At 20.8% G+C, this 26,054-nt stretch overlaps 10 protein-coding genes across 10 annotated transcripts in view; 2 read left to right on the top strand and 8 right to left on the bottom strand. All coding sequences in view use genetic code 6, as the record gives it.

Annotated features, from left to right (window-relative positions):
- Positions 1–100, bottom strand: part of TTHERM_001182040 (hypothetical protein) — a gene marked incomplete at both ends in the record, with an annotated part of 234 nt that extends 134 nt beyond the window's left edge. The window contains one exon of the mRNA XM_012799092.1: positions 1–100. This exon is cut by the window's left edge and continues 134 nt beyond it. Coding sequence (XP_012654546.1) covers positions 1–100 — 100 coding nt within the window.
- Positions 101–3,754: 3,654 nt separating this feature from the next.
- TTHERM_001182051 (hypothetical protein) lies at positions 3,755–4,170 on the top strand (the record flags this gene model as incomplete). The annotated part of the gene is made up of 2 exons (XM_012799093.1): positions 3,755–3,810; positions 4,071–4,170. 2 exons carry the CDS (start codon positions 3,755–3,757, stop codon positions 4,168–4,170), a joined length of 156 nt encoding a protein of 51 aa, XP_012654547.1.
- A 1,770-nt stretch (positions 4,171–5,940) lies between these two features.
- On the bottom strand, positions 5,941–9,916 carry TTHERM_01183060 (cyclic nucleotide-binding domain protein; the record flags this gene model as incomplete). Its single annotated transcript, XM_001021835.2, has 10 exons — positions 5,941–6,031; positions 6,242–6,331; positions 7,190–7,279; positions 7,525–7,614; positions 7,880–7,969; positions 8,191–8,280; positions 8,796–8,885; positions 9,152–9,241; positions 9,771–9,820; positions 9,878–9,916. The coding sequence occupies 10 exons, from the start codon at positions 9,914–9,916 to the stop codon at positions 5,941–5,943; spliced, it is 810 nt and encodes a 269-aa protein (XP_001021835.2).
- Positions 9,917–11,314: 1,398 nt separating this feature from the next.
- TTHERM_01183080 (transmembrane protein, putative) lies at positions 11,315–11,647 on the bottom strand (the record flags this gene model as incomplete). The annotated part of the gene is made up of 1 exon (XM_001021837.1): positions 11,315–11,647. The coding sequence occupies one exon, from the start codon at positions 11,645–11,647 to the stop codon at positions 11,315–11,317; it is 333 nt and encodes a 110-aa protein (XP_001021837.1).
- Positions 11,648–13,896: 2,249 nt separating this feature from the next.
- On the bottom strand, positions 13,897–14,229 carry TTHERM_01183100 (transmembrane protein, putative; the record flags this gene model as incomplete). Its single annotated transcript, XM_001021839.1, has 1 exon — positions 13,897–14,229. The coding sequence occupies one exon, from the start codon at positions 14,227–14,229 to the stop codon at positions 13,897–13,899; it is 333 nt and encodes a 110-aa protein (XP_001021839.1).
- Positions 14,230–15,637: 1,408 nt separating this feature from the next.
- Positions 15,638–17,467, bottom strand: TTHERM_01183110 (zinc carboxypeptidase family protein; the record flags this gene model as incomplete). Its single annotated transcript, XM_001021840.1, has 1 exon — positions 15,638–17,467. One exon carries the CDS (start codon positions 17,465–17,467, stop codon positions 15,638–15,640), a length of 1,830 nt encoding a protein of 609 aa, XP_001021840.1.
- Positions 17,468–17,827: 360 nt separating this feature from the next.
- TTHERM_01183120 (zinc carboxypeptidase family protein) lies at positions 17,828–19,642 on the bottom strand (the record flags this gene model as incomplete). Its single annotated transcript, XM_001021841.1, has 1 exon — positions 17,828–19,642. The coding sequence occupies one exon, from the start codon at positions 19,640–19,642 to the stop codon at positions 17,828–17,830; it is 1,815 nt and encodes a 604-aa protein (XP_001021841.1).
- A 324-nt stretch (positions 19,643–19,966) lies between these two features.
- Positions 19,967–21,790, bottom strand: TTHERM_01183130 (zinc carboxypeptidase family protein; the record flags this gene model as incomplete). Its single annotated transcript, XM_001021842.1, has 1 exon — positions 19,967–21,790. One exon carries the CDS (start codon positions 21,788–21,790, stop codon positions 19,967–19,969), a length of 1,824 nt encoding a protein of 607 aa, XP_001021842.1.
- A 786-nt stretch (positions 21,791–22,576) lies between these two features.
- On the bottom strand, positions 22,577–24,487 carry TTHERM_01183140 (zinc carboxypeptidase family protein; the record flags this gene model as incomplete). Its single annotated transcript, XM_001021843.3, has 1 exon — positions 22,577–24,487. Exon 1 carries the CDS (start codon positions 24,398–24,400, stop codon positions 22,577–22,579), a length of 1,824 nt encoding a protein of 607 aa, XP_001021843.1. The 5' UTR covers positions 24,401–24,487.
- Positions 24,488–24,937: 450 nt separating this feature from the next.
- On the top strand, positions 24,938–25,401 carry TTHERM_001183140 (hypothetical protein; the record flags this gene model as incomplete). The annotated part of the gene is made up of 2 exons (XM_012799094.1): positions 24,938–25,008; positions 25,272–25,401. 2 exons carry the CDS (start codon positions 24,938–24,940, stop codon positions 25,399–25,401), a joined length of 201 nt encoding a protein of 66 aa, XP_012654548.1.
- Positions 25,402–26,054: the final 653 nt, after the last annotated feature.

Consider the following 26,054-nt stretch of genomic DNA (forward strand, 5'->3'; position numbering starts at 1 on the left):
ATTTAAGTGTTTAGCCGAACGAAACAAACTGAGGATTTAAAAATCCTGTTTTGTTGATATATATGTATTAATTAGTTATCAGCACCTCTTAGTAGCCCATATTTAGAATAATTTTAGACTAATTATTGTCATTAGATATTAGGCTTTGATATTTATTTAATGAGCTAAAAGTTAAAATGTATGTTCACTAAGGTAATCATAGAGATTAGTATTAAAACAACCAATTTTCATAGCATTAAATTTTTTATTTTAATTGATTCATTTAAATAAAAATCAATTATCTTCCAATTAAGGAAGGGTACTTTTAAATTTTAAAAACTATTACTTTAAGAAAGGTTAATAGTTAATAAAATGGTGATTACTTACAAGTATTAGTTAGTATCAAGAGATGAAATTTATATTTAGAAATTTTTGTGTAAAATATTAAATCTTTCTTTTAAAATCTAATTGGATTAAAGAAACTAAAGGTTCTCTTAAAAGTAATTAAAAATTTGTCAAAAATTTGTGGCTTGTATACTTTTATATGATGATAATACTTTATTAATCTTAAATTATAGACATTTAACTTTGATGTAAAATCTTACTTATAGTAAAAAAATTTTTTATTGTTTTATTCATAGATTTTGGTATTAAGTTTTTCCACCATAAATCATAACAAATAACAAGATATCTAATCTAATTGTGTAAAGTTAAAGAAATAATTTAATATATCTTTCTATAATCTAGTTATGGTTTATATCAATACAAATTTACTGATAAGAAAGAGATGCTTGCTTTTGTTTTTTAATGAATTGAAATCAAAAATATTGATAATTAAATAGAAAAAATTTAATTTGAAAATAAAGTTGATTCAATCAATCATTTTTGAGTATAATTATTTTAAATATTTCAAAATACAAAATTTTAGCTAATTATTATAAACTTCACTTACTTATTAATAAATTTATAAATTTTGTTAGCTGAGGTGATATAGATTTTCTTTTTTTAAATAGATAATAAATAGCTCATTTTTACATAACCAATTTTATAGTTTAGAAGTTATCTTAAATTTTAATTATTCTATTTTATTCTTATCAGATATTAAAATCTAACAACTTTTATTAAAAGGTTCCACAATCTCAATAGAAAAAGGATCTGATCAGAGATACTAATTCATCTATATCAGCAATAATAAACAATAATTTGCCATAAACCAAATATATTAAATTAATTTTTTAATTATTATCAACGAGTTCATTAATTAGGCCTTCTTAAAAATGCATAATGAATTAAAATAAATTAATGTAACATAATTTAAAAATTATACGCAATTAAACAAAATATTTTATAAATTGTAATTATCTCTCAAATCTATTTTTATAAATGTATAATATTAAACTAAAAATAATTAACAAATCAATCATCCATTTTTGTGATGGATCAATTAATTAGCGAATTTTATTTCATCTTAGAGTATAAATAATTTGCCTACTAAATATATTAGATTAAAAAATAAATTGATTCACTATAGCAAAAATTATTAACTCTTCCTTCAAATTTTAGGCATAAAGATAAACTTTCAAATTTTTTTATTGCAAATGAATGTATAAATAAAATAAGAAATATCTCTACTAAACCAATAAATGAATTTTTAATATAGCTAAATGCCATTCAAAAATTTAATGAATTGAGATCACTATTTTTTTGAATGGCTGATATATTTGAATATTATTTATATAAAAATAAATTAATAATTTATAATAGAATTTAATTCATAATATTTATTATTTTAATTAATATCAATTTTTATGATTTTTCTATTAATTTTTAATTTTAGCTTTTTTTAAAAATTTTTCTTCAAAAAAAATTTTTAAAAAAGGCTAAATTTAAAAATTGAATAGAAAAATCATAAAGATTGAAAAAAATTAAAATTATTAATATTATTAATTAAATTCTATTATAAAATTATTTATTTTTATATAAATCATATTCAAAGGCATCAACCATTCAAAAAAATAGTGATCTCAATTCACCAAATTTTTGAATGGCATTTTGCTATATATAAAGCCAATAATAAAATCTATCTATCTATGTATGTATGTATCAATATTTTAGGTTAAAAAAACTTTTTCAAAATATTATATAATAAAACATATAATTAATATTCAATTATTCAAACATTCATATAATATTTATTCATCCTTTTTTTGCCACTTGTTTATTATCATCATAATTTTTTTTCAAATACAACTAATCTTTTTGATTTAAGACACTTGCTTATTACTTTGAATTTATATGATTCATTGATTTAGTTAAAACTTTTATAAAAAATTTGTATATATTTAAATAAATATTTAATAAAATAAAATTTTAAATTATTTCTTAAATTAATAAATAAATAAAATAAAATTAGTGGAAAAAAAGGATAAAAAAAAAATCAAATAAAATCTATCAAATAAATTCAAAGAGCTTTTTTGTTTAATATTCATTTTTATAGCTAAAAATATCAATCTTAAATAAATAAACTGCTTTTACCAAAGATAAATTGTCAAATTTGAGAGATTAACGCAATTAGCTAAAGCAGAACTTAAGCCTGATCCACCTTAGTCTCCAATTTAATTTTCGCTTTTTAAATATTGAAGAAAAAAATATCATTAAATAGTTGATTAGAATGAAAAAATGAAGAAAAAACATGAAATAATAAGATTAATTAAATAATAATAAAAGCAAAAGTTGAAAATAAAATAATTAGTTAAATTAACAATGAAAGAATAAAAAAAACAAGTAAGATAAAATGAAAAAGAAAAAAGAGCTATTATTGTTTTAAATTAGTTTTTATTATTAAAAATATCACAATACAAAACAAATAAACTATTTTTACTCAAGGTTAAGTGTCAAATTTGAGAGCTTAATGCATTTTGCTAAAGCAGTACCTAAGCCTGATACACCTTTGTCACCAATTTAATTGTCACTTTTTAAATTTTGAAGAAAAAATATATTAAATAGTTAATTAGAATGAAAAAATGAAGAAAAAATATGAAATGATAAGATTAATTAATAATAAAAGTAAAAGTTGAAAATAAAATAATTAGTTAAATTAACAATGAAAGAAAAAAAAAACAAGTAAGATAAAATGAAAAAGAAAAAAGAGCTTTTATTGTTTTAAATTAGTTTTGTAATTAAAAATATCACAATCCAAAACAAATAAACTATTTTTACTCAAGGTTAAGTATCAAATTTAAGAGATTAATGCATTTTGATAAAGCAGAACTTAAGCCTTATACACCTTCATCACCAATTTAAAAAAAACTTTCCAAAAAATCATAAACAGTGTCTAAAATAAGGGGGGTTTTCGAGAAAACTATCAAACCAAAAACCAATTTTAAACACTTATTATAAATTATAATTACTTTTAAGATGTATTTCTGAGTGCATTTATGTGTGCGAGTTTATCTTATCTTATCTTATCACCAATTTAATTGCGACTTTTTAAATATTGAAGAATAAATATATAATTAAATAGTTAATTAGAACGAAAAAATGAAGAAAAATATGAAATAATAAGATTAATTCATTAATAATAAAAGCAAAAATTGAAAATAAAATAAATGATAATTTAATTTAGCAATGAAAGAAGAAAAAAAACAAGAACAATAAAAAGAAAAAGAAAAAAGAGCTTTAATTGTTTTAAATTAGTTTTTATAATTCAAAATATCGCAATCCAAAACAAATAAACTGTTATTACTAAAGATGAAGTGTTAAATTTGAGAGATTAATGCAATTTGCTATACCAGAACCTAAGCCCGACGCACCTTAGTAACCAATTTTATTGTAACTTTTTTAATATTGAATAAAAAATAAATAATTAAATAGTTAATTAGAAGGAAAAAATGAAGAAAAAATGTGAAATAATAAGATTAATAATAAAAGTAAAAGTAGAAAATAAAATGATGAGCTAAATTAACAAAAAAGAAAGAACAAAAAAGCAAGCACAATAAAAAGAAAAAGAAAAAAGAGCTTTATTGTTTTAAATTAGTTTTTATAATTAAAAATATCAACAATCCAAATCTATTAAACTGTTTTTACATAAGGTTAAGCCTCAAATTTGAGAGATTAATGCAATTTGCTAAAGCAGAACCTAAGCCTGATATAGCTTAGTCACCAATTTAATTGTAACTTTTTAAATATTGAAGAAAAAATATATAATTAAATAGTTAATTAGAAGCAAAAATGAAGAAAAAATATGAAATAACAATAAAAGTAAAAGTAGAAAATAAAATGATGAATTAAATTAACAAAGAAAGAACAAAAAAAAGCAAGCACAATAAAAAGAAAAAGAAAAAAGAACTTTATTGTTCATAATTAGTTTATATAACTAAAATTATCAGAATCCAAAACAAATAAATTGTTTTTACTCAAGTTTAAGTGTCAAATTTGAGAGATTAATGCACTTTGCTAAAGAAGAAACTAAGCCTGATGCACCTATTGAATCAATTTAATTGTAACTTTTAAATATTGAAGAAAAAATATATAATTAAATAGTTAATTAGAAGGGAAATATGAAGAAAAGTTGGACGTAAAATGATGAGTTCAATTAATAAAGAAAAAACAAAAAAAATCAAGCAAAATAAAAAGAAAAGGAAAATAAATCAAATAAATTAAAAGAGCTTTAATATTTTAGATAAACTTTGATAATTAAAAATATTACAATCCAAAATAAATCAACTATTTTTATTTAGTGTAAATGTTAATAGCAAAAAATGAAGAAAAAATATCTAATAATAAAAAATGAATAATAAATAAATAATTAAAAATTTAAATGAAAATTAAGTCGAAATAGCTAAAAATTTTTGCTTTAATAAAAATCAATGAATAATGAATGATGAGAGTTTCTAATATAAAAATTATTTTTTGAAATAAATTGAAAATTAAATATAAAAAAAATATTAATAATAATAAAAATAATATTTATAAATTAAATATACATCAGATCAATATGGAGAACCTAATGAGATAAAAGTTAAGAGTTTAAAAACTTTTTTTATAAAAATATATAAATTTAAAAGATATTAATAAATAAATAAATAAATAATTACTTCTTCTAATTTTTTATAATATTTAATCTATTACATCATTTATTTTTTTTTACTTTTAAAAATATTGAATAGCAATTTATGGAATTTAATTAATTATAAATGGATAAAAAGAACATAAAACATAATAAGTAATTATCAAATATTAATTTAGAAAATTTGGTTTTATGAAGAGATATCACAGAAAAATAAAATTAACATTCAATATTTAATTTTGATATTGGTCTTTAAAATATATACTCAAAAATATAGTAAGTATGAGAGATGGGTAGATCGTTCGTCATATTTGAAAAAATTTTAGTAATTAATAAATGTTATTAAATTTTATAAAAATAATTTTTATAAGTAGATTCTTATGTTTTAGAGTAATTAATTATAGGAATATTTATAATATCTCATATTATTCTCTAATCCGATTAGTTTTTTTTTTTACAAGCACGTGTTATTTAGGTAAATATATATATTGTATCCACCAAATAAGTAGATTTACACTTACTTAAATAATTTTTTAATAAATAGAATAGTACAATTTGATTTCTCCCTAAATTTGTAACCCCTTAAATTCCTTAATATGATTGATGGATACTATTTAAGATTAAAATCTAATTGTAATATAAAATCTTGCATTTATATTATTTAATAAGTTATAATATAACATTAAAAATTTCAAATGATTTGATCCTTTTTTATTAATTATAAGTTATTTATTAACTTACAAAAATATGAATGATATTTATAAATATAAAAACAGTAATAAAATCTATCTATCTATGTATCTATATTTTAGTTTAAAAAAACTTTTTCAAAAAATTATGTAATAATTCAAATATTTAATATTTATTCATCCTTTTTTGCCACTTATTTATCATCAGAAATATTTTCCAAAGACAACTAATCTTTTTGATTTAAGACACTTGCTTAAAACTTTGAATTTTTGTTATTTATTCATTTAGTTACCACTTTTATTATAAATTTGTGTAAATTTTTAAAAAATATTAAATAAAATAAACTCTTAAATTAAAAATTATTTCTTAAATTATTAAATAAATAAATAAAATAACATTACTGTAATAAAAAAAATAAATCAAAGAAATTCAAGGAGCTTTTTTGTTAAATATTCATTTTATAGTTAAAAATATCACAATCTTAAACAAATAAACTGTTTTTACTTAAGATCAAGTGTCAAATTTGAGAGATTAATGCACTTTGCTAAAGTAGAACCTAAGCCTGATGCACCCATTCCACCAATTTAATTGTATCTTTTTAAATATTAAAGAAAAAATAAATAATTAAATAGTTTATTAGAATGAAAAAATATAAAATAATAGGATTAATTAATTAATAATAAAAGCCTATTTTAACAAAGAAAGAACAAAAATAAGCAAGCAAGCAAGCACAATAAAAAGAAAAAGAAAAAATAGCTTTTTTTGTTTTAAATTAGCTTTATAATTAAAAATATCACAATCCAAAACAAATAAACTGTTTTTACTCAAGTTAAAGATTCAAATTTGAGAGATTAATGCAATTTGCTAAACCAGTACCTAAGCTTGATGCACCTCCATCACCAATATTCCAAATCTGATAGGTGGTAAAGAGGAGGCCCCATTCTGAACAGAAGATCTGGAATACAAATGGGAAGCGAGCATAATGCGTAGTCAAATCATGGAAGATTAGTAGAAATGCCATTAGGGTGTAGGTGACCCTTCCCTTCTAATATATTACCCACAATTATATATAAATAAATTGGTATACGTATAATAATAATGTATAAGTAATTATATATAGGGCCCCTATCCCGAGTGCATGTCACCATGTGCGAGTATGTATGTATGTATCACCAATATTATTTCCACTTTTTAAATATTGAAGAAAAAATATATAATTAAATAGTTAATTAGAAGGAAAAAATGAAGAAAATATGAAATAATAAGATAGATTAATTAATAATAAAAGCAAAAGTTGAAAATTGAATGATGAGTTAAATTAACAAACAAAGAATGAACAAAAAAAGCAAGCAAGCAATCACAATAAAAAGAAAATGAAAAAAGAGCTTTTATTTTTTTAAATTAGTTTTATAATAAAAATATCACAATCCAAAACAAATACACTGTTTTTACCCAAGTTTAAGTGTCAAATTTGAGAGATTAATGCACTTAGCTAAAGCATAACCTAAGCCTAATGAACCTTCATCACCAATATAATTGCCACTTTTTAAATATTGAAGAAAAAATATATAATTAAATAGTTAATAAGAAGTAAAAAATGAAGAAAAAATATGAAATAATAAGATTGATTAATTATAAAAGCAAAAGTTGAAAATAAAATGATGAGTTAAATTAACAAAAAAAAACAAAAAAAGCAAGCAAGCAAAAAGAAAAATGAGCTTTAATTGTTTTAAAATAAATTTTATAATTAAAAATATCACAATCCAAAACAAATAAACTGTTTTTACTAAAGGTCAAGTGTCAAATTTGAGAGATTAATGCACTTAGCTAAAGCAGAACCTAAGTCTGATGCACCCATTGCACTAATTTAATTGCCTCTTTTTAAATATTGAAGAAACAATATATAATTAAATAGTTAATTAGAAGGAAAAAATGAAGAAAAAATATGAAATAATAAGATTAATTAATTTATAATAAAAATAAAATTTGAAAATTAAATGATGAGTTAAATTAACAAAGAAAGAAAGAACAAAAAAAAGCAAGCGAGCACAATAAAAAGAAAAAGAAAAAAGAGCTTTAATTTTTTTAAATTAGTTTTATAATTAAAAATATCACAATCCAAAACTAATAAACTGTTTTTACTAAAGATAAAGTGTCAAATTTGAGAGATTAATGCAATTTGCTAAACCAGTACCTAAGCCTGATACACCTTTGTCACCAATTAAATTGTAACTTTTTAAATATTGAAGAAAAAATATGAAATAATAAGATTAATTAATTAATAATAAAAGCAAAAGTTGAAAATTTAATGATGAGTTAAATTAACAAAGAAAGAAAGAATAAAAAAAAGCAAGCAAGCGCAATAAAAAGAAAAAGAAAAAAGAGCTTTAATTGTTTTAAATTAGTTTTATAATTAAAAATATCACAATCCAAAACTAATAAACTGTTTTTACTAAAGATAAAGTGTAAAATTTGAGAGATTAATGCAATTTGCTAAACCAGTACCTAAGCCTGATACACCTTCGTCACCAATTAAATTGCCTCTTTTTAAATATTGAAGAAAAAATATATAATTAAATGGCTAATTAGAAGGAAAAAATGAAGAAAAAATATGAAATAATAAGATTAATTAATTAATATAAAAAGCAAAAGTTGAAAATTTAATGATGAGTTAAATTAACAAAGAAAGAAAGAACAAAAAAAAGCAAGCGAGCACAATAAAAAGAAAAAGAAAAAAGAGCTTTTATTGTTTTAAATTAGTTTAATAATTAAAAATACCACAATCCAAAACAAATAAACTATTTTTACTAAAGGTTAAGATTCAAATTTGAGAGATTAGTTAGAAGGAAAATATGAAGAAAAAATATGAAATAATAAAATTAATTAATTAATAATAAAAGCAAGAGTTTAAAATTAAATGATGAGTTAAATTATCAAAGAAGAAACAAAAAAAAGCAAGCAAGCACAATAAAAAGAAAAAGAAAAAAGAGCTTTTATTGTTTTAAATTAGTTTTATAATTAAAAATATCACAATCCAAAACAAATAAACTGTTTTTACTAAAGGTAAAGTGTCAAATTTGAGAGATTAATGCAATTAGCTAAAGCAGAACCTAAGCCTGAAGCACCTTCGTCACCAATTTAATTGTCACTTTTTAAATATTGAAGAAAAAATAAATAATTAAATAGTTAATTAGAAGGAAAAAATGAAGAAAAAATATTAAATAATAAGATTAATAAATAATAAAAGCAAAAATTGTAAATTGAATAATGAGTTAAATTAACAAAGTATGAAAGAACAAAAAAAAGTTAGCAAGCAAGCACACTAAAAAGAAAAAGAGAAAAGAGCTTTTATTGTTTTAAATTAATTTTTTTAATTAAAAATATCACAATCCAAAACAAATAAACTGTTTTTACTAAAGATAAAGTGTCAAATTTGAGAGATTAATGCACTTAACTAAAACAGAACCTAAGCCTGATGCACCTTCGTCACCAATTTCATTGTCACTTTTTAAATATTGAAGAAAAAATTTTAATTAAATATTTCATTAGAAGGAAAAAATGATGAAAAAATATGAAATAATAAGATTAATTAATAATATAACCAAAAGTTGAAAATAAAGTGATGAGTTAAATTAATAAATAAAAAAAAAAAAGCAAGAAAGAAAGAAAGAAAGAAAGAAAGAAAGAAAGAAAGAAAGAAAGAAAGAAAGAAAGAAGGATAAAAAGAAAGCAAAAAAAAGAGCTTTTATTGTTTTAAATAAGTTTTATAATTAAAAATATCACAATCCAAAACAAATAAACTGTTTTTAAGAAGTGTAAATGTTAATAGAGAAAAAAAATATCAAATAATAAAAATGAATAATAAATAATTAAAAATTTAAAAATGAAATGAAAATTAAGTTAAAATAGCTAAACAATTTTTGTTTTAATTAAAATCACTGATTAATGTAATGATGAGAATTTATATTATAAAAATTATTTTTTTAAATATATTGAAAATGTTAATAATAATAATAATAAAAATTAAATATACCTCAGATCAATATGGAGAACTTAATGAGATTAAAGTGAAGAGTTTAAAAACTATTTTTATTAATATTTATAAATTTAAAGGATATTAATAAATAAATAAATAATTACTTCTTCTAATCTGTTGTAATATGTAATCTATTATATCATTTATTTTTTTTTTCAATAATATTGAATAGAAATTTATGGAATTTAATTAATTAATTATTAATAGATAAAAAGAACAAATATAATAATTAATGATCAAATATTAATTTATGAATTTGATTTTAAAAAGTGATATCATAGAAAAATTAATTTAAGATTAATTATATAATCTCAATATTTCTATTTTTAAAAAATACTTAAAAATATATTAGGAATTAGATATGGGTAGTTAGTCATATTTTTTAAAATTTTAGTAATTAATTAATTAAAAAAGCGAATGAAAACTAAAAAATATTAAAATCTAAATAAGGGGTAATTTTATGAGATTTAATACAATAAAAATATTTATTTTAGTAAAAGTTAGTATGTGAATTTTTCTAATACTTTTATAAGATAAAAATATTTAAAAGTATTAATTAATTATAATAATTCAAGCTCAAAGAGGAACCAACTGGGTGGGGTTATGGTTAAAGTTAAGAAAAACTATTAGCAGAATTCTTGTTAATATATTTGCTAAATAATATTTTATTTAAGTGTTATTCATAAAATAAAAATTTTATTAATGAATTTTCCAATAAAAACAAACATAATTTAAAGAATATATTTAAAGAATATATTTTACTTTAAATATTGAACTTTCTTTTGAAAAAAAAAATTTTAATTTGAAAAATAATTCAATTTTCTTCTTGTGAACTCACTTTTCAGTGCCTGCTAATGTAATCTTAAAAACACCCCATCATTTAAATTGCATATACAAGACTTACTTATTTACAATATGTTCAGTTCTCTCTTCATACAACTAATTCATTCAGATGAATATATTTTATTACACTTTTACTGTTTCTTTTTTAAATTCTTAATAAAAATTATTAATTTATTTGATTTTACAAAACTTGATCACATAAACTAACTAAAAATTCCTCTTTTATCTAATTTAATCAATTCACATAATAAATTATTAACAAATCCAACTCGTATCAAATAAATATTGATTTAAAAAACTATATAAAGGAAATATCAAGTAATTAAAATATTACTATCCAAAAAATAAATGGGTAAGGTTTTTTTTTGTGAAAGCTTTATATTTTTGTTGATAAAGTAAATTTTACTGATATTTTTATATTTAAATAATACTTACAAATAAATTAGAAAATGTCTGTATGAAATATCATTTGAAAATTTATAATAATATAATTCAGAAGAGTAAATATAGTTTTTATCATATTACAATAAAATTTTGATAAAATAAAAATATTTTTTTATTTATTTGAAAAAAATGGTGGAAAACTTTTTAATTAAATTCAAAAAAAGAATATTTATTATTAATACTTTTATATATAATATATATTATTAGAAATAATATGCAAAAAACATATTATTAATTAAGTAGAAATCAATTAATCAACAATCATTTTATTCTTTAATAATTTGACTGAAAATAGTGTAGCTCTTTGGGAAATCTAGTTCGAATCTTTATGTTTCTTATTGCTTAAGGCATATAGTTTCAAAATCTAATTGTTTAGTTTCATTTGAGTCTGAACCAGAAACTGAGAATTTAAAAGTCACACTTTTTTGGCATGCGTTAGTTACAGCAATGTATAAGTCGCCCATATCCAGAGTAGAGTTCAAACAAGTAATATCATCAGATCTTAGATTTTGGTGTTTATTTAATGAGTTAACAGTTAAAATGCTCACTAAGGAAATTATAGAAATTAATATTAAAGCAGTTTTCATTACGTTCAAGTTTTTTATTTTAATTTATTTATTTTAATAAAAATTAATTAATTATCTTCCTATTAAGGATGGGTCCTTGTTTATAGTATTTAATATGTTAAGAAAAGGTAAATAGATAATAAAAATGATGATTACAAGGAATAGACAAAGAGAGATAAAATTAATTTTTAGATGTTTTTGTGTCATATATTGAATCTTTTACTATGTAAATTGAATGAAATAAACTATAATTTCTCATAAACTAATTAAGAATTAGTCAGAAATTGGTAGTTAATGATATTTTTATTTAATGATAATTCTTTTACTATTCATAAATAAAAAACTAGACATTTAACTTTATATTCATGTCTGACTTAGAGTTAAAAAGTTTATAGTTATTTTAATAATAATGTTTTTTATTAAGTTTTTTTACTCTAAATCATTATCAAGTATCTAATGTAATCATGTAAAGTCAAAAAAATAAAAAAACATTTCATTCTAATAAGTTAAGCTAGAAATTTGCTTTGATTTTACATTATAAAAATTAATTGATAAGATAGATATGCTTTTGTTATTTAATATATTGAAATCAAAAATTTTGATAAATAAAATAAATGAAAGTTAATATGAAAATAACATTTATTGAATCAACCATCCTTGAATTTTATTATTTCAAATATTTAAAAATACAAATTTTTAGCTATTTATTATAATTTCACTTACCAATTAATAAAATTATAAATATGTTAGTTGAGGAGAAAAAGATTTATTTTTAAATTGATAAAAGCGCATTTTTGCATTAAAGTATAGAAGTTATCTGAATAGAAAAATCAAATTTTAGTTAATCAATTTTTTTCTTACCAGATATTAAAGTCTAAAATTAAATGATAATAACTTTTATTAAAAGGGTCTGCAATCTAAATACAAAAGGATCTGATCAGAGGTACTAATATATATACATCAGCAATTATAAATTATAATTTACCACAAATCAATTAGATTATTCATTTCTTAATAATATTCAATGAATTCATAAATCAGTCCTTTTTAAAATAAATCATGCAACATTTTTTAAAAATGATTGACTAATAAACAAAATATTTTATAATTTGTAACTATCTCTCAAGTCTATTTTTATAAATGGGTAAAATTTAACTAAAGATAATTATTTAATCATCCATTTTTATGAGAGGTCAATTAGTCAACCAATTTTATATCATCATAGTTTGCCTAACAAATATAAAATATTAAAAAATAAATTGATTTACTATTATAAACTCTTCCTTCAAATTTTTATAGTGAATACAAGGCATAAAAATAAACTTTCAAGCTTTTTTACATAAAATAAGAAAGATCTTTGCAAAACTAAATCATTAATTTTTAATATTTGATTTTATATAAAAGTGACTATACTTAAATCCAACTCTTTTTTTACAAGCCTGGCCATTTAATACTTTAATCATAAAAAATATAAAAAATGGAAAAATAAAAATATTTAATTGATTAAAAAATATTCTGGAATTGTTCAATTAATCAAAAAGAAAAAAAAAGGAGCTTCGCTTTTTTAATAGAACAAAAATAAAAATTAAGAGATTAATTTGAAAAGGGAGGTTTCCCTTTCAAATTTTGCAAAAAATTAAAATTCTTAGATTTTACATTGTGAGCTCAACTTTCAGAGTTTTTTAACCCAATTTCAAAAAATAACCCCATCATGCAAATTACAAAGCCAATACTCATTTTCAATACTTTTATTTGATTTAAAAAAACTTGATCTAATTTATACTATCTCAAAAAGCTTCTTTCTTATCTAATTTAATGAATTGAAAGAATGAATTCTTAAGAGCAGCTAAAAAAATAAAATAAATATTAGTTTTAAAAAAACTATTTAAACTAAATATTAAGTAATTATAATATTACTATTCAAATAATAAATGGGAAAGGAAAGGCTTTTTTTTGATAGACCTTCCTAAAAAATCACTCTATAATAATATATTTATTGAATTAATACATATAAAATTCTTTGAAAATGAATGGTATAATTTATAAAAACATAATCCATAAAATCAATTATTCTTTTTCCTACAATAAAAAATTTAATTTCTATTAAACATATTTATGTATTGATTTATTTGAAAAAAATGGTGAAAAACTTAAAAAAAGTTATATTTTAAAATAGATTATTTAGTTTATAATTTTAATATTTTATATATAATAATAATATATATTAATAGAAATAATATGCAAGATATTATTATGTAGAAATCAATTTATCAACATTCACTTTATTCTCCAAGACTTTGTGAGAAAATTTGGAAGTCGCTTGGGAAATCTAGCCTATATGATTCAGTTTCGTCTTGCTTAAGACAATCAGTTTAAACATTTATTGTTTGAATCTGATTTTAGTATTTAGCAGAAACTGAGTATTTAAAAGTCATGTTTTGTTGACATGTATTGGTTACAAGTATCTCTTCGTATCCTATTTATAGAATAGTTTTAGAACAATCAGCGCCATTTTATCTTAGACTTTGATGCTTATTTAATGAGTTAACTGTTAAAATGCTCACTAAGGAAATTATAGAGATAAGTATTAAAGCAGTTTTCATATCGTTATTATTTTTTATTTTAATTGATTATTTTAAATAAAAATTAATTATCTTCCTATTAAAGATGAGTACTTTTAAAACTAATTTGTTATGTTAAGAAAGGTTAATATAAAGGTGATTGATTAACAAGTATTAACATCAAGAGAAAGAATTAATATTTATAAATTTTTGGTAAAATATTAAATCTTTTTTATCTAAATTGGATGAAAGAAACTATAGGTTATCTTAAACGTAATTAAGAATTATTCAGAAATTGATCTAGTGATATTTTGTTATAATAATAATTCTTTTACAGATTTTAATTAAAAAATAGACATTAATTTATATTTACGTCTTACTTAAAGTTAAAAAGCATATAATTGCTTTACACTTTTTATTAATCAATCATAACCAGATTTCTAATCTAATCAATCATGTAAAGTCAAAATAAGAATTTAATATTTTTTTCTATTAAGGTAAGTTAAGAACTTTTTTGATTTTATATAAATAAAAATTTACTGATAAGAGAGAAATAAATGTTTTTGTTTTTAATATATTGAAATCAAAAATTTTGATAATTAAATAGAAAAAAGTTAATATGAAAACAAATTTTGTTTATCTAATCAACCATCTTTGGATTTTATTATTTTAAATATTTGAAAATATAAATTTTATCTAATTATTATCAATTTCATTTAGCAATTTATAAAATTATAATCATATTAGTTGAGAAGATTAGATTTTTTTAATAAAAAATTGATTAAAGCACATTTTTGCATAACCAACTTTATATTTTAGAATTTATCTTAAGACAAAAATTAAATTTTCGTTATTGTATTTTTGTCTTATTAGGTATTAAAAATTATTTAATAATAATTGTTATTAAAAGGTCAGAAATACTAATGTAAATTTATCAGCAATTACAAACTATATTTTACCACAAATCAATTGCATTAAATTAATTTTGTAATTATATTCTATGAACGCGTAAATTAATACTTATTAAAGGCTTAATGAATCAAAATAAATTAATGTAACATTTTTTAGACAAATAAACAAAATATTTTATAATTTATAATTATCTCTCATGTTATTTTTTAAAATGCATAAAATTAAAATAAAAAGAATTAATCAAACATCCATTTTTAAGAGGGATCAATTAATCAACAAATTTTATTTCTTCCTTCAAATTTTAATGTGAAATATGTAAGATTTAAATATAACATATATTCAAATATAACTTTTAACCCTTATTTTCAAATTAAATATCAATCAAAATTTAAAATAACATTATTTTAACAAATATTATTAATGATAAATCAACTTCAGAAATAAGCTAAATTTAACTCAATAATTTTATTTTTAGCAAATTGAATTATTAAAATTTTAGAATAAGAAAATAAATACATAATTATTAAAAATTTATATTTCAGTTTATAAAATCATTCACTATTTTTACATCCATTAAAATATATTTGCTTCCTTAACTGCAAATTCCAAGATACAATCTTAGATCATCAAATTATGTTAGTTTCTGTTTATATTAATCCTGTAATCCTAGCTTACACTCGTAATTAGGATAATCTAACACTTCTAAAATCTATTCTTTCAAACACAATCTGAGTTCTATCATATTCTCTCCACTTGTTTTAAATTCTGCTCCCTTTAATTATTTATCAATACCATAATTATAAAATTTAATTACAGATTAATTATTTTTCTTTAAGCCACAGCTTAATAACTCTTAAAATCCACAATTAAAATTAGCGTTTGAATTTCTCATTAGACCTATCATAAAATCATGGCCTTCATTTAGACTTTCAACCTTTATCCTAAAAATATATTTCTAATCTTTTTATAAATTTGAATTTGATATACAATTCACATAATAATCACTATTATTTAATTTTTCAATTTCATAATAACCACTTTCTTTTTTATTTACCACACAATCTCTCTACCCATTATTTCGCTAAGTCACAAAGAATTTTAAATCTAAATTGGGTAAACTTTCCTCATATAAAGCATAATAAAACCTTTTATCATTCAAATTTCTGTAGAAATCAAATTTATTTTTGTCAATAAAACTATTAGTGAAATTAATCTATTTTAAGAAAGGTTTTACATCAACTAAGAACTTTTCAAACTATTAAATGAACTCTTACCTCAAGAAAATCATTTTAGAATCTACAATTTATGTCATTTATTTTATTTCTAAACTATCCTTTAATTCCTATACAAATTACTATTCCCCTCTCGACAAAGCTATTGAATGCTTAACATATTCTTCTATCAAATTTATTTTTTCCTCGCTAATTTAGGAAAAGTCAATTTATTCTTTATTCTCCTTGAAAACGGCTGCTTTGAAAGTAAACTACTTAAGTAGAGGGTTTATACTTTAAAGATTCTCACTTAGCTTACTTAAGAATTAATCAGAACAAAAGTTTGATTTATTAGAAACAAGCTTCATGATTAAGTCAGATGTTAGTTTTAAATCTACATTATAATTATTTTGGTTTGTAATATTAGCTTCGATATGATTTCTAGTATTATTATGATTTGTGCTATTAACTTCAGGAATATCTAAATTGAAGAAAGAAATTTGGTCAATAAAAGTAAGTAATTACTATTTAATGATTTGAGGATATTCCATATTGAAATTAGTTCTCAATTAATTTGCTTAGGTAAGGAGATTTTACAATAATTCAGTATTTTTATCTTTTTGAGACTCCATTTGTGAGATAAATTGTTTACAGAGAGTTGAATGATCTTGGAGGTTATTTGATTATTCGTTATTAAGAAGCTACTTAAACTAAAGAATATTTGAAATTTCTTAATATCTTTTGATGATTTGCTATGTATCAATAGGATATTTCAAGGCTTCATTGATCATCTTTTTTTAGATGACATCTATTTTATTTAAAAATTCTTCTTTGAATTGATGAAAGAAATCTGTAATTTGCTTGACATAGTCAAGTGAAGATTAATTTGATGTAAGATCGATGAGATCTTAGATGATTTGATAGTTGTTGACTGGCGGCCATTTTGGGGTGATGTTAGTGTCTGCTTCTTAAAAAATCTAGTCAATCATAAGATAGTTGATAGATTTAAATTGAAGATCGTGATTAAAACAGGAAGAGCAGTAAAAGAGAGGTTTAGTTGAAATAGGTTGTGTTAGAACATCATTTACTTAAATAAATTGAAGGTTTTTATTTGGATGCTTATTGCATTTAAGATTTTAAATGGTAATTTTATCCATTTATAAGATTAGAGTAAGAAGATATATTTTGAATGTTTTTTTAATGATTTATTTTGATAATTAATTTGAGTTTTAGATTCGCTTTTTAGAAAAAAGCAATGATACTTATTTGAGTATCTTATAAAAAAATGTTAAAATTCTAACAGATAATAAAACATGGCTTAATACTTACATAATATAATTTTGTTTTTAATTATAATATCATAAAATTAAAATTAATATTAAAAAAATTTAAAAAAAAATTCTAAATTTTTTTACATTTTCTAAAAATGGGTCTTAATTAATGAGAGTATACAATATATTACTTTACTTCTTTATTTCTGGTTTAAGTGCATACATAAAATATTTATAAAATTTAATTCAATTTATAAACTCATTCACTATTTTTACATCCATTAAAACTAATTTGCTTCCTTTGCTAAAAATGTCAAGATAAAATCTTAGATCATCAAATTATATAAGCTTCTCTTTATATTTATCTTCTAATCCTAGCTTATACTCATAATTAGGAAAGTCTAACACTTCTAGAATCTACTCTTACAAACACAATCTGAGTTCTATCATATTCTCTCCACTTGTCTTAAATCCTACTCCCTTTAATTATTTATCAATACCATAATTATTAAATTTAACTACAGATTGATTTAAGTGACAGCTTAAATATTCTTTATATCCTCCAGTTTAATCAGCATTTGAACTTCTCATTAGTCCAATCAAAAAAGAATTACCTTCATTTTGAAGTTCAGCTTTTATCCTAAAAATATACTTCTAATCTTTTTATAAATTTGTATTTGATATACAATTCACATCAGAATCATTATTTAATTTTTCAATTTCATAATAACCATTTTCTTTTTTATTTACTACTTAATCTCTCTACCCATTATTATACTAAGTTGCAAACAATTTTAGATCTAAATTGGGTAAACTTTCCTAAAATAAAATATTCAATTTGTTATCTTTCAAATTTCTGAAGAAATCAAATTTATTTTTGTCAGTGAAAGTATTAGTGAAATTAATCTATTTTAAGAAGGGTTTTACATCAACTAAGAACTTTTCAAACTATTAAATGAACTCTTACCTCAAGAAAATCATTTTAGAATCTACAATTTAAGTCATTTATTTGATTTCTAAACTATCTTTTACTTCCTATTCATATTACTATTCCCCTCTTGACAAAGCTAATGAATGCTTAACATATTCTTCTATCAAATGTATTCTTTCCTCACTTATCTTGGAAAAGTCAATTTATTCTTTATTCTCCTTGAAAACTGCTGTGTTCAAAGTAAACTATTTAAGTAGAGGATTTATACTTTAAAGACTCTCGCTTAGCTTGCTTAAGAATTAGTCAGAGCAAAAGTTTGATTTGTTAGAAACAAGCTTCATGATCAAGTCAGATGTTAATTTTAAACCTCCAATTTAATTGTTTTGATTTGTAATATTAGTTTCCAAATAATTTCTAGCATTATTATAATCTGTACTATTAACTTCAGGAATATCTAAATTGAAGAAAGAAATTTGGTCAATAAAAGTAAGTAATTACTATTTAATGATGTGAGGATATTCCATATTGAAATTTGTTTGCAATTAGTTTGCTTAAGTAAGGATATTTTACAACAATTCGGTGTTTTTATCTTTTTGAGACTCCATTTGTGATATAAATTGTTTACAGAGAGTTGAATGGTCTTGCAAGTTATTTGATTATTCGTTATTGAGAATTTACTTAAACTAAAGAATGTTTGAAATTTCTTAATATCTTTTGAGGATTTGCTATGTATCAATAGGATATTTCAATGTTTCATTGATCATCTTTTTTTAGATAACATCTATTTTATTTAAAAACTCTTCTTTGAATTGATGAAAGAAGTCTGTAATTTGCTTGACATAGTCAAGTGAAGATTAATTTGATGTTAGATCAATGAGATCTGAGATGATTTGATAATTGTTGACTGGCGGCCATTTTGGGATGATATTAGTGTCTGCTTCTTACAAAATCTGGTCGATCATAAGATAGTTGATAGATTTAAGGTGAAGATCATGATTAAAACAGGAAGAGCAGTAAAAGAGAGGTTTAGTAGAAGTAGGTTGTGTTAGTACATCATTTACTTAAATAAATTGAAGGCTTTTATTTGGATGCTTATTGCATTTAAGATTTTAGATGGTAATTTTATCCATATATTAAAATTAGTGTGAGAAAAGATACTATATATGTATTGTTGATAATTTATTTTGGTAAGAAATGTTATTTTTATTATTTATTATGGTTTGTCTGCAATTAAAAAAAAGAAAGATATTAATTTCAATATTTGATAAAAAAAAATGAATATTCTAATAAATAAGGCAATAAGAATATAAATGTATATGTAGAGTATTTGAACAATTTTAATTAAAAATAATCAATAGAAATTTACTAAATATCAAATAGTTTTTAAAATTTTTAAATATCAAAAATAAATATATCTATCGGACAACATATTTTTATTATATATAAAATTTAATTCAATTTATAAACTTATTCACTATTTTAACTTCCATTAAAATTAATTTGCTTCCTTAATAACGAGTACCAAGATAAAATCTTAGATCATCGAATTATGTAAGCTTCTCTTTATATTAATCTTCTAATCCTAGCTTATACTCATAATTAGGATAATCTAACACTTCTAAAATCTACTCTTTCAAACATATTCTTAGTTCTATCATATTATCTCCACTTGTCTTAAATCCTACTCCCTTTAATTATTTGCCAATTCCAAAACTTCCATTTTTAATTACTAATTTATTATGTTTCTTTAATAAACAGCTTAAATACTCACTGTATCCATAATTTTTTTCAGCATTTGAATTTCTCATTAGACCTATCATAAAAGGATAACCTTCATTTAGACTTTCAACTTTTATCCTAAAAATATACTTCTAATCTTTTTATAAATTTGTATTTGAAATACAATTCACCCACCAATCACAATTATTTAATTTTTATATTTCATAATAGCCATTTTCTTTTTTATTTATCACACAATCTATCTACCCATCATTCCACTAAGTTGCAAACAATTTTAGATCTGAATTGAATTAAATTTCCTCAAATAAAGAATTCCATTTTTTATCTTTTAAATTTCTGAAGAATTCAAATTTATTTTTGTCAGTAAAACTATGAGTGAAATTAATCTATTTTAAGAAAGGTTTTACATCAATTAAGAACTTTTCAAACTATTATATGAATTCTTCTCTCAAGAAACTCATTTTAGAATCTACAATTTGAGTCATTTACTTTATTTCTAAACTATCCTTTACTTCCTTTTCAAATTATTATTCCCCTCTTGACAAAGTTATTTAATGCTTAACATATTCTTCTATTAAATTTATTTTTTCATTGCTTATCTTGGAAAAATCAATTTATTCTTTATTCTCTTTGAAAACTGCTGTATTGAAAGTAAACTATTTAAGTAGAGGGTTTATGCATTAAAGACTCTCACTTAGTTTGTTTAAAAATTAGTCAGAGCAAAAGTTTGATTTATTAGAAACAAGCTTCATGATTAAGTCAGATGTTAGTTTTAATTCTCCAACTTAATTATTTTGATTTGTAATATTAGTTTATAAATGATTTTTAGTGTTATTATGATTTGTACTTGCTTCAGGAAGATCTAAATTGAAGAAAGAAATTTGGTCAATAAAAGTAAATAATTACTATTTAATGATGTGAGGATATTCCATGTTGAGATTTGTTTTCAATTAATTTGCTTAGGAAAGTAGACTTTACAACAATTCAGTGTTTTTATCTTTTTGAGACTCCATTTTTGAGATAAATTCTCTACAGAGAGTTGAATGATCTTGAAGGTTATTTGGTTTTTCGTTGTTAAGAAGCTACTTAAACTAAATAATGTTTGAAATTTCTTAATATCTTTTGATGATTTGCTATCTATCAATAGGACATTCTAAGGTTTCATTGATCATCTTTTTTTAGATGACATCTATTTTATTTAAAAATTCTTCTTTGAATTGATGAAAGAAGTCTGTAATTTGCTTGACATAGTCAAATGAAAATTAATTTGACGTAAGATCAATGAGATCTGAGATAATTTGGTAGTTGTTGACGGGCGGCCATTTTGGGATGATATTAGTGTCTGCTTCTTAAAAAATCTGGTCAATCATAAGATAGTTGATAGATTTAAAGTGAAGATCGTGGTTAAAACAGGAGGAGCAGTAAAAGAGAGGTTTAGTTGAAATAGGTTGTGTTAGGACATCATTTACTTAAATAAATTGAAAGCTTTTATTTGGATGCTTATTGCATTTAAGATTTTAGAATGCAGTTTTGTCCATTTATAAGATTAGATCTAGAAGAGAGATTTTCAATGTATTTTTGATTATTATTTATATAGTTAATTTGAGTTTTCTTTGAATTTTATAAGTTAAAAAGAAAAATACTTTTTTGAATATAATATTAGAAGTAGTGAAATATTCTAATAAATAATAAATTAGGGATAGATATATTTTGCGAATTTTAGTTATATTTTATAATGTTGTTAGATTAAAATTAATTAATAATAATAGAATATTCATAAGAAACATAATTTACTTTCAAATTATAAATTTTGTAAACATAAAATATATTTATTTTTTTTTTGAATAAAGCTTAAATTAATAAATAGAATAATTTTTATTAAAAAATATTAGAGTATATTAAATTTATGCAAAAATAAAAATTAAGATTATCCTTTATTTTTTATTAAGTTATAGAGTGTATAAAAGTATTATTAATAAAGTTCGTCAGAAATATATGAAATCATAATTCTCTTTGAAATAAAAAATATTTTTTTATTACTTTAATTTTTTTTGTAATTAAGTAAAGAATTAAGATCAATACACACAAAAATAAAATCATAAAAACACAATAAAATCTATTTAAAAGTTTAAACTATTTATTTAATTATTAAAGATGTAATAAAGAAATATATAATAAATATTAAGACTATACAAGCCTTAACTAAATAGGGAATTTGTTGATTTATTTTGAATTTTGGTTCAATAATTTTTTTAATTTTTAAACAATAAAAATAAATATTCTATCAAATATCATATTATATATCATAATATAACAAATTTTATTCAATTTAAAAACTCATTCACTATTTTTACATCCATTAAAATTAATTTGCTTCCTTAATGAATAGTACCAAGATACAATCTTAGATCATCAAATTATGTAAGCTTCTCTTTAAATTTATCCTATAATCCTAGCTTATATTCATAATTAGGATAATCTAACACTTCTAAAATCTACTCTTTCAAGCACAATCTTAGTTCTATCATATTCTCTCCACTTGTCTTAAATCCTGCTCCCTTTAATTATTTATCAATACCATAACCTCCATGTTTAATTACAGATTGATTATATTTCTTTAAGTAACAACTTAAATACTCATAATATCCTGCATTTTAATCAGCATTTGAATTTCTCAAAAGACCTATCATAAAAGATTTACCTTCATTTAGACTTTCAACTTTTATCCTAAAAATATACTTCTAATCTTTTTATAAATTTGTATTTGATATACAAAACACCCAACTACTATTATCTAATTATTCAATTTCATAGTAACCATTTTCTTTTTTATTTACAACACAATTTATCTACCCATTATTATACTAAGTTGCTAACAATTTTAGATCTAAATTGGGTAAACTTTCCTAAAATAAAGCATTCAATTATTTATCTTTCAAATTTCTGAAGAAATCAAATTTATTTTTGTCAGTAAAAGTATTAGTGAAATTAATCTATTTTAAGAAAGGTTTTACATCAACTAAGAACTTTTCAAACTATTATATGAATTCTTACCTCAAGAAACTCATTTTAGAATCTATAATTTAAATCATTTATTTGATTTCTAAACTATCCTTTACTTCCTTTTCAAATTATTATTCCCCTCTTGACAAAGTTATTTAATGATTTACATATTCTTCTATCAAATTTATTTTTTCCTCACTAATCTTATAAAAATCAATTTATTCCTTATTCTCCTTGAAAACTGCTATGTTGAAAGTAAACTATTTAAGTAGAGGGTTTATTCTTTAAAGACTTTCACTTAGCTTGTTTAAGAATTAGTCAGAGCAAAAGTTTGATTTATTAGAAACAAGCTTCATGATTAAGTCAGATGTTAGTTATAAATCTCCAATTTAATTACTTTGACTTGTAATGATAGTTTCCAAATCATTTCTAGTGTTGTTATGATTTAGACTATTAACTTCAGGAATATCTAAATTGAAGAAAGAAATGTGGTCAATAAATGTAAGTAATTACTATTTAATGATGTTAGGATATTCCATGTTGAAATTTATTTTTAATTAATTTGCTTAGGTAAGTAGACTTTACAACAGTTCAGTGTTTTTATCTTTTTGAGACTCCATTTGTGATATAAATTCTTTACAGAGAGTTGAATGATCTTGGAGGTTATTTAGTTTTTCGTTGTTAAGAAGCTACTTAAACTAGAGAATGTTTGAAATTTCTTAATATCTTTTGATGATTTACTAAGTATCAATAGGATATTTCAAGGCTTCATTGATCATCTTTTTTTAGATGATATCTATTTTATTTAAAAACTCTTCTTTAAGTTGATGAAAGAAGTCTGTAATTTGCTTGACATAGTCAAGTGAAGATTAATTTGATGTAAGATCGATGAGATCTGAGATGATTTGGTAGTTATTGACTGGCGGCCATTTTGGGATGATGTTAGTGTCTGCTTCTTAAAAAATCTGATCGATCATAAGATAGTTGATAGATTTAAAGTGAAGATCATGATTAAAACAGGAAGAGCAGTAAAAGAGAGGTTTAGTTGGAACAGATTATGTTAGGACATCATTTACTTAAATAAATTGAAGGTTTTTATTTGGATGCTAATTGCATTTAAGATTTTAGATTGTAATTTTATCCATTTTTAAAATTAGAGTGAAAAAAGATATTTTCTATGTGTTTTTGATTATTTATTTTGATAATTGATTTTAGTTTTTGTTTTTTTTTAAATATAGCAAAATGCTATTCAAAAATTTTGTCGTTTGGAAACGACTATATTAGTGAATGGCATTTAATTACATACATTTGTTTTTAATTAATTGTTTAGCTTAGCTAAGCTAAGTAGAAATCAGAAAATACAAAAAAGTAATTAAATTTAATTGAATAAAAATATATAATATATAATGTGTCAATTACCCCACGGGGCATACATAAAATTTTTTAGATTGGGTTAAAAACAATAAAGCTCTTTTTTCTTTTTGTTTTTATTGTGCTTGCTTTTTTTTGTTCTTTCTTTGCTAATTTATTTAGCTCATCCTTTTATTTTCAAATTATTTACTTTTATTATTAATTAATTAATCTTATTATTTCATATTTTTTCTTCATTTTTTCCTTCTAATTAACTATTTTATGATATATTTTTTCTTCAATATTTAAAAAGTCATAAAAATATTGGTGAAATGGGTGCATCAGGCTTAGGTTCTGGTTTAGCAAATTGCATTAATCTCTCAAATTTGACACTTTAGCTTCGGTAAAAACTGTTTATTTGTTTTGGATTGTGATATTTTGAATGATAAAAACTAATTAAAAACAATAAAGCTCTTTTTTCTTTTTGTTTTTATTGTGCTTGCTTTTTTTTGTTCTTTCTTTGTTAATTTATTTAACTCATCCTTTTATTTTCAAATTATTTACTTTTATTATTAATTAATTAATCTTATTATTTCATATTTTTTCTTCATTTTTTCCTTCTAATTAACTATTTTATGATATATTTTTTCTTCTATATTTAAAAAGTGATAATAAAATTGGTGACAAAGGGTGCATCAGGCTTAGGTTCTGGTTTAGCAAATTGCATTAATCTCTCAAATTTGACACTTTAGCTTCGGTAAAAACAGTTTATTTGTTTTGGATTGTGATATTTTGAATTATAAAAACTAATTAAAAACAATAAAGCTCTTTTTTCTTTTTGTTTTTATTGTGCTTGCTTTTTTTTGTTCTTTCTTTGTTAATTTATTTAGCTCATACTTTTATTTTCAAATTATTTACTTTTATTATTAATTAATTAATCTTATTATTTCATATTTTTTCTTCATTTTTTCCTTCTAATTAACTATTTTATGATATATTTTTTCTTCAATATTTAAAAAGTGATAATTAAATTGGTGACAAAGGTGCATCAGGCTTAGGTTCTGGTTTAGCAAATTGCATTAATCTCTCAAATTTGACACTTAACCTTAGGTAAAAACAGTTTATTTGTTTTGGATTGTGATATTTTGAATGATAAAAACTAATTAAAAACAATAAAGCTCTTTTTTCTTTTTGTTTTTATTGTGCTTGCTTTTTTTTGTTCTTTCTTTGTTAATTTATTTAGCTCATCCTTTTATTTTCAAATTATTTACTTTTATTATTAATTAATTAATCTTATTATTTCATATTTTTTCTTCATTTTTTCCTTCTAATTAACTATTTTATGATATATTTTTTCTTCAATATTTAAAAAGTAAGAATTAAATTGGTGCAATAGGTGCATCAGGCTTAGGTTCTGGTTTAGCAAATTGTATTAATCTCTCAAATTTG

The sequence above is a fragment of the Tetrahymena thermophila genome, assembly GCF_000189635.1.
Source record: "Tetrahymena thermophila SB210 genomic scaffold scf_8254516, whole genome shotgun sequence".
Classification (NCBI taxonomy): domain Eukaryota; phylum Ciliophora; class Oligohymenophorea; order Hymenostomatida; family Tetrahymenidae; genus Tetrahymena; species Tetrahymena thermophila.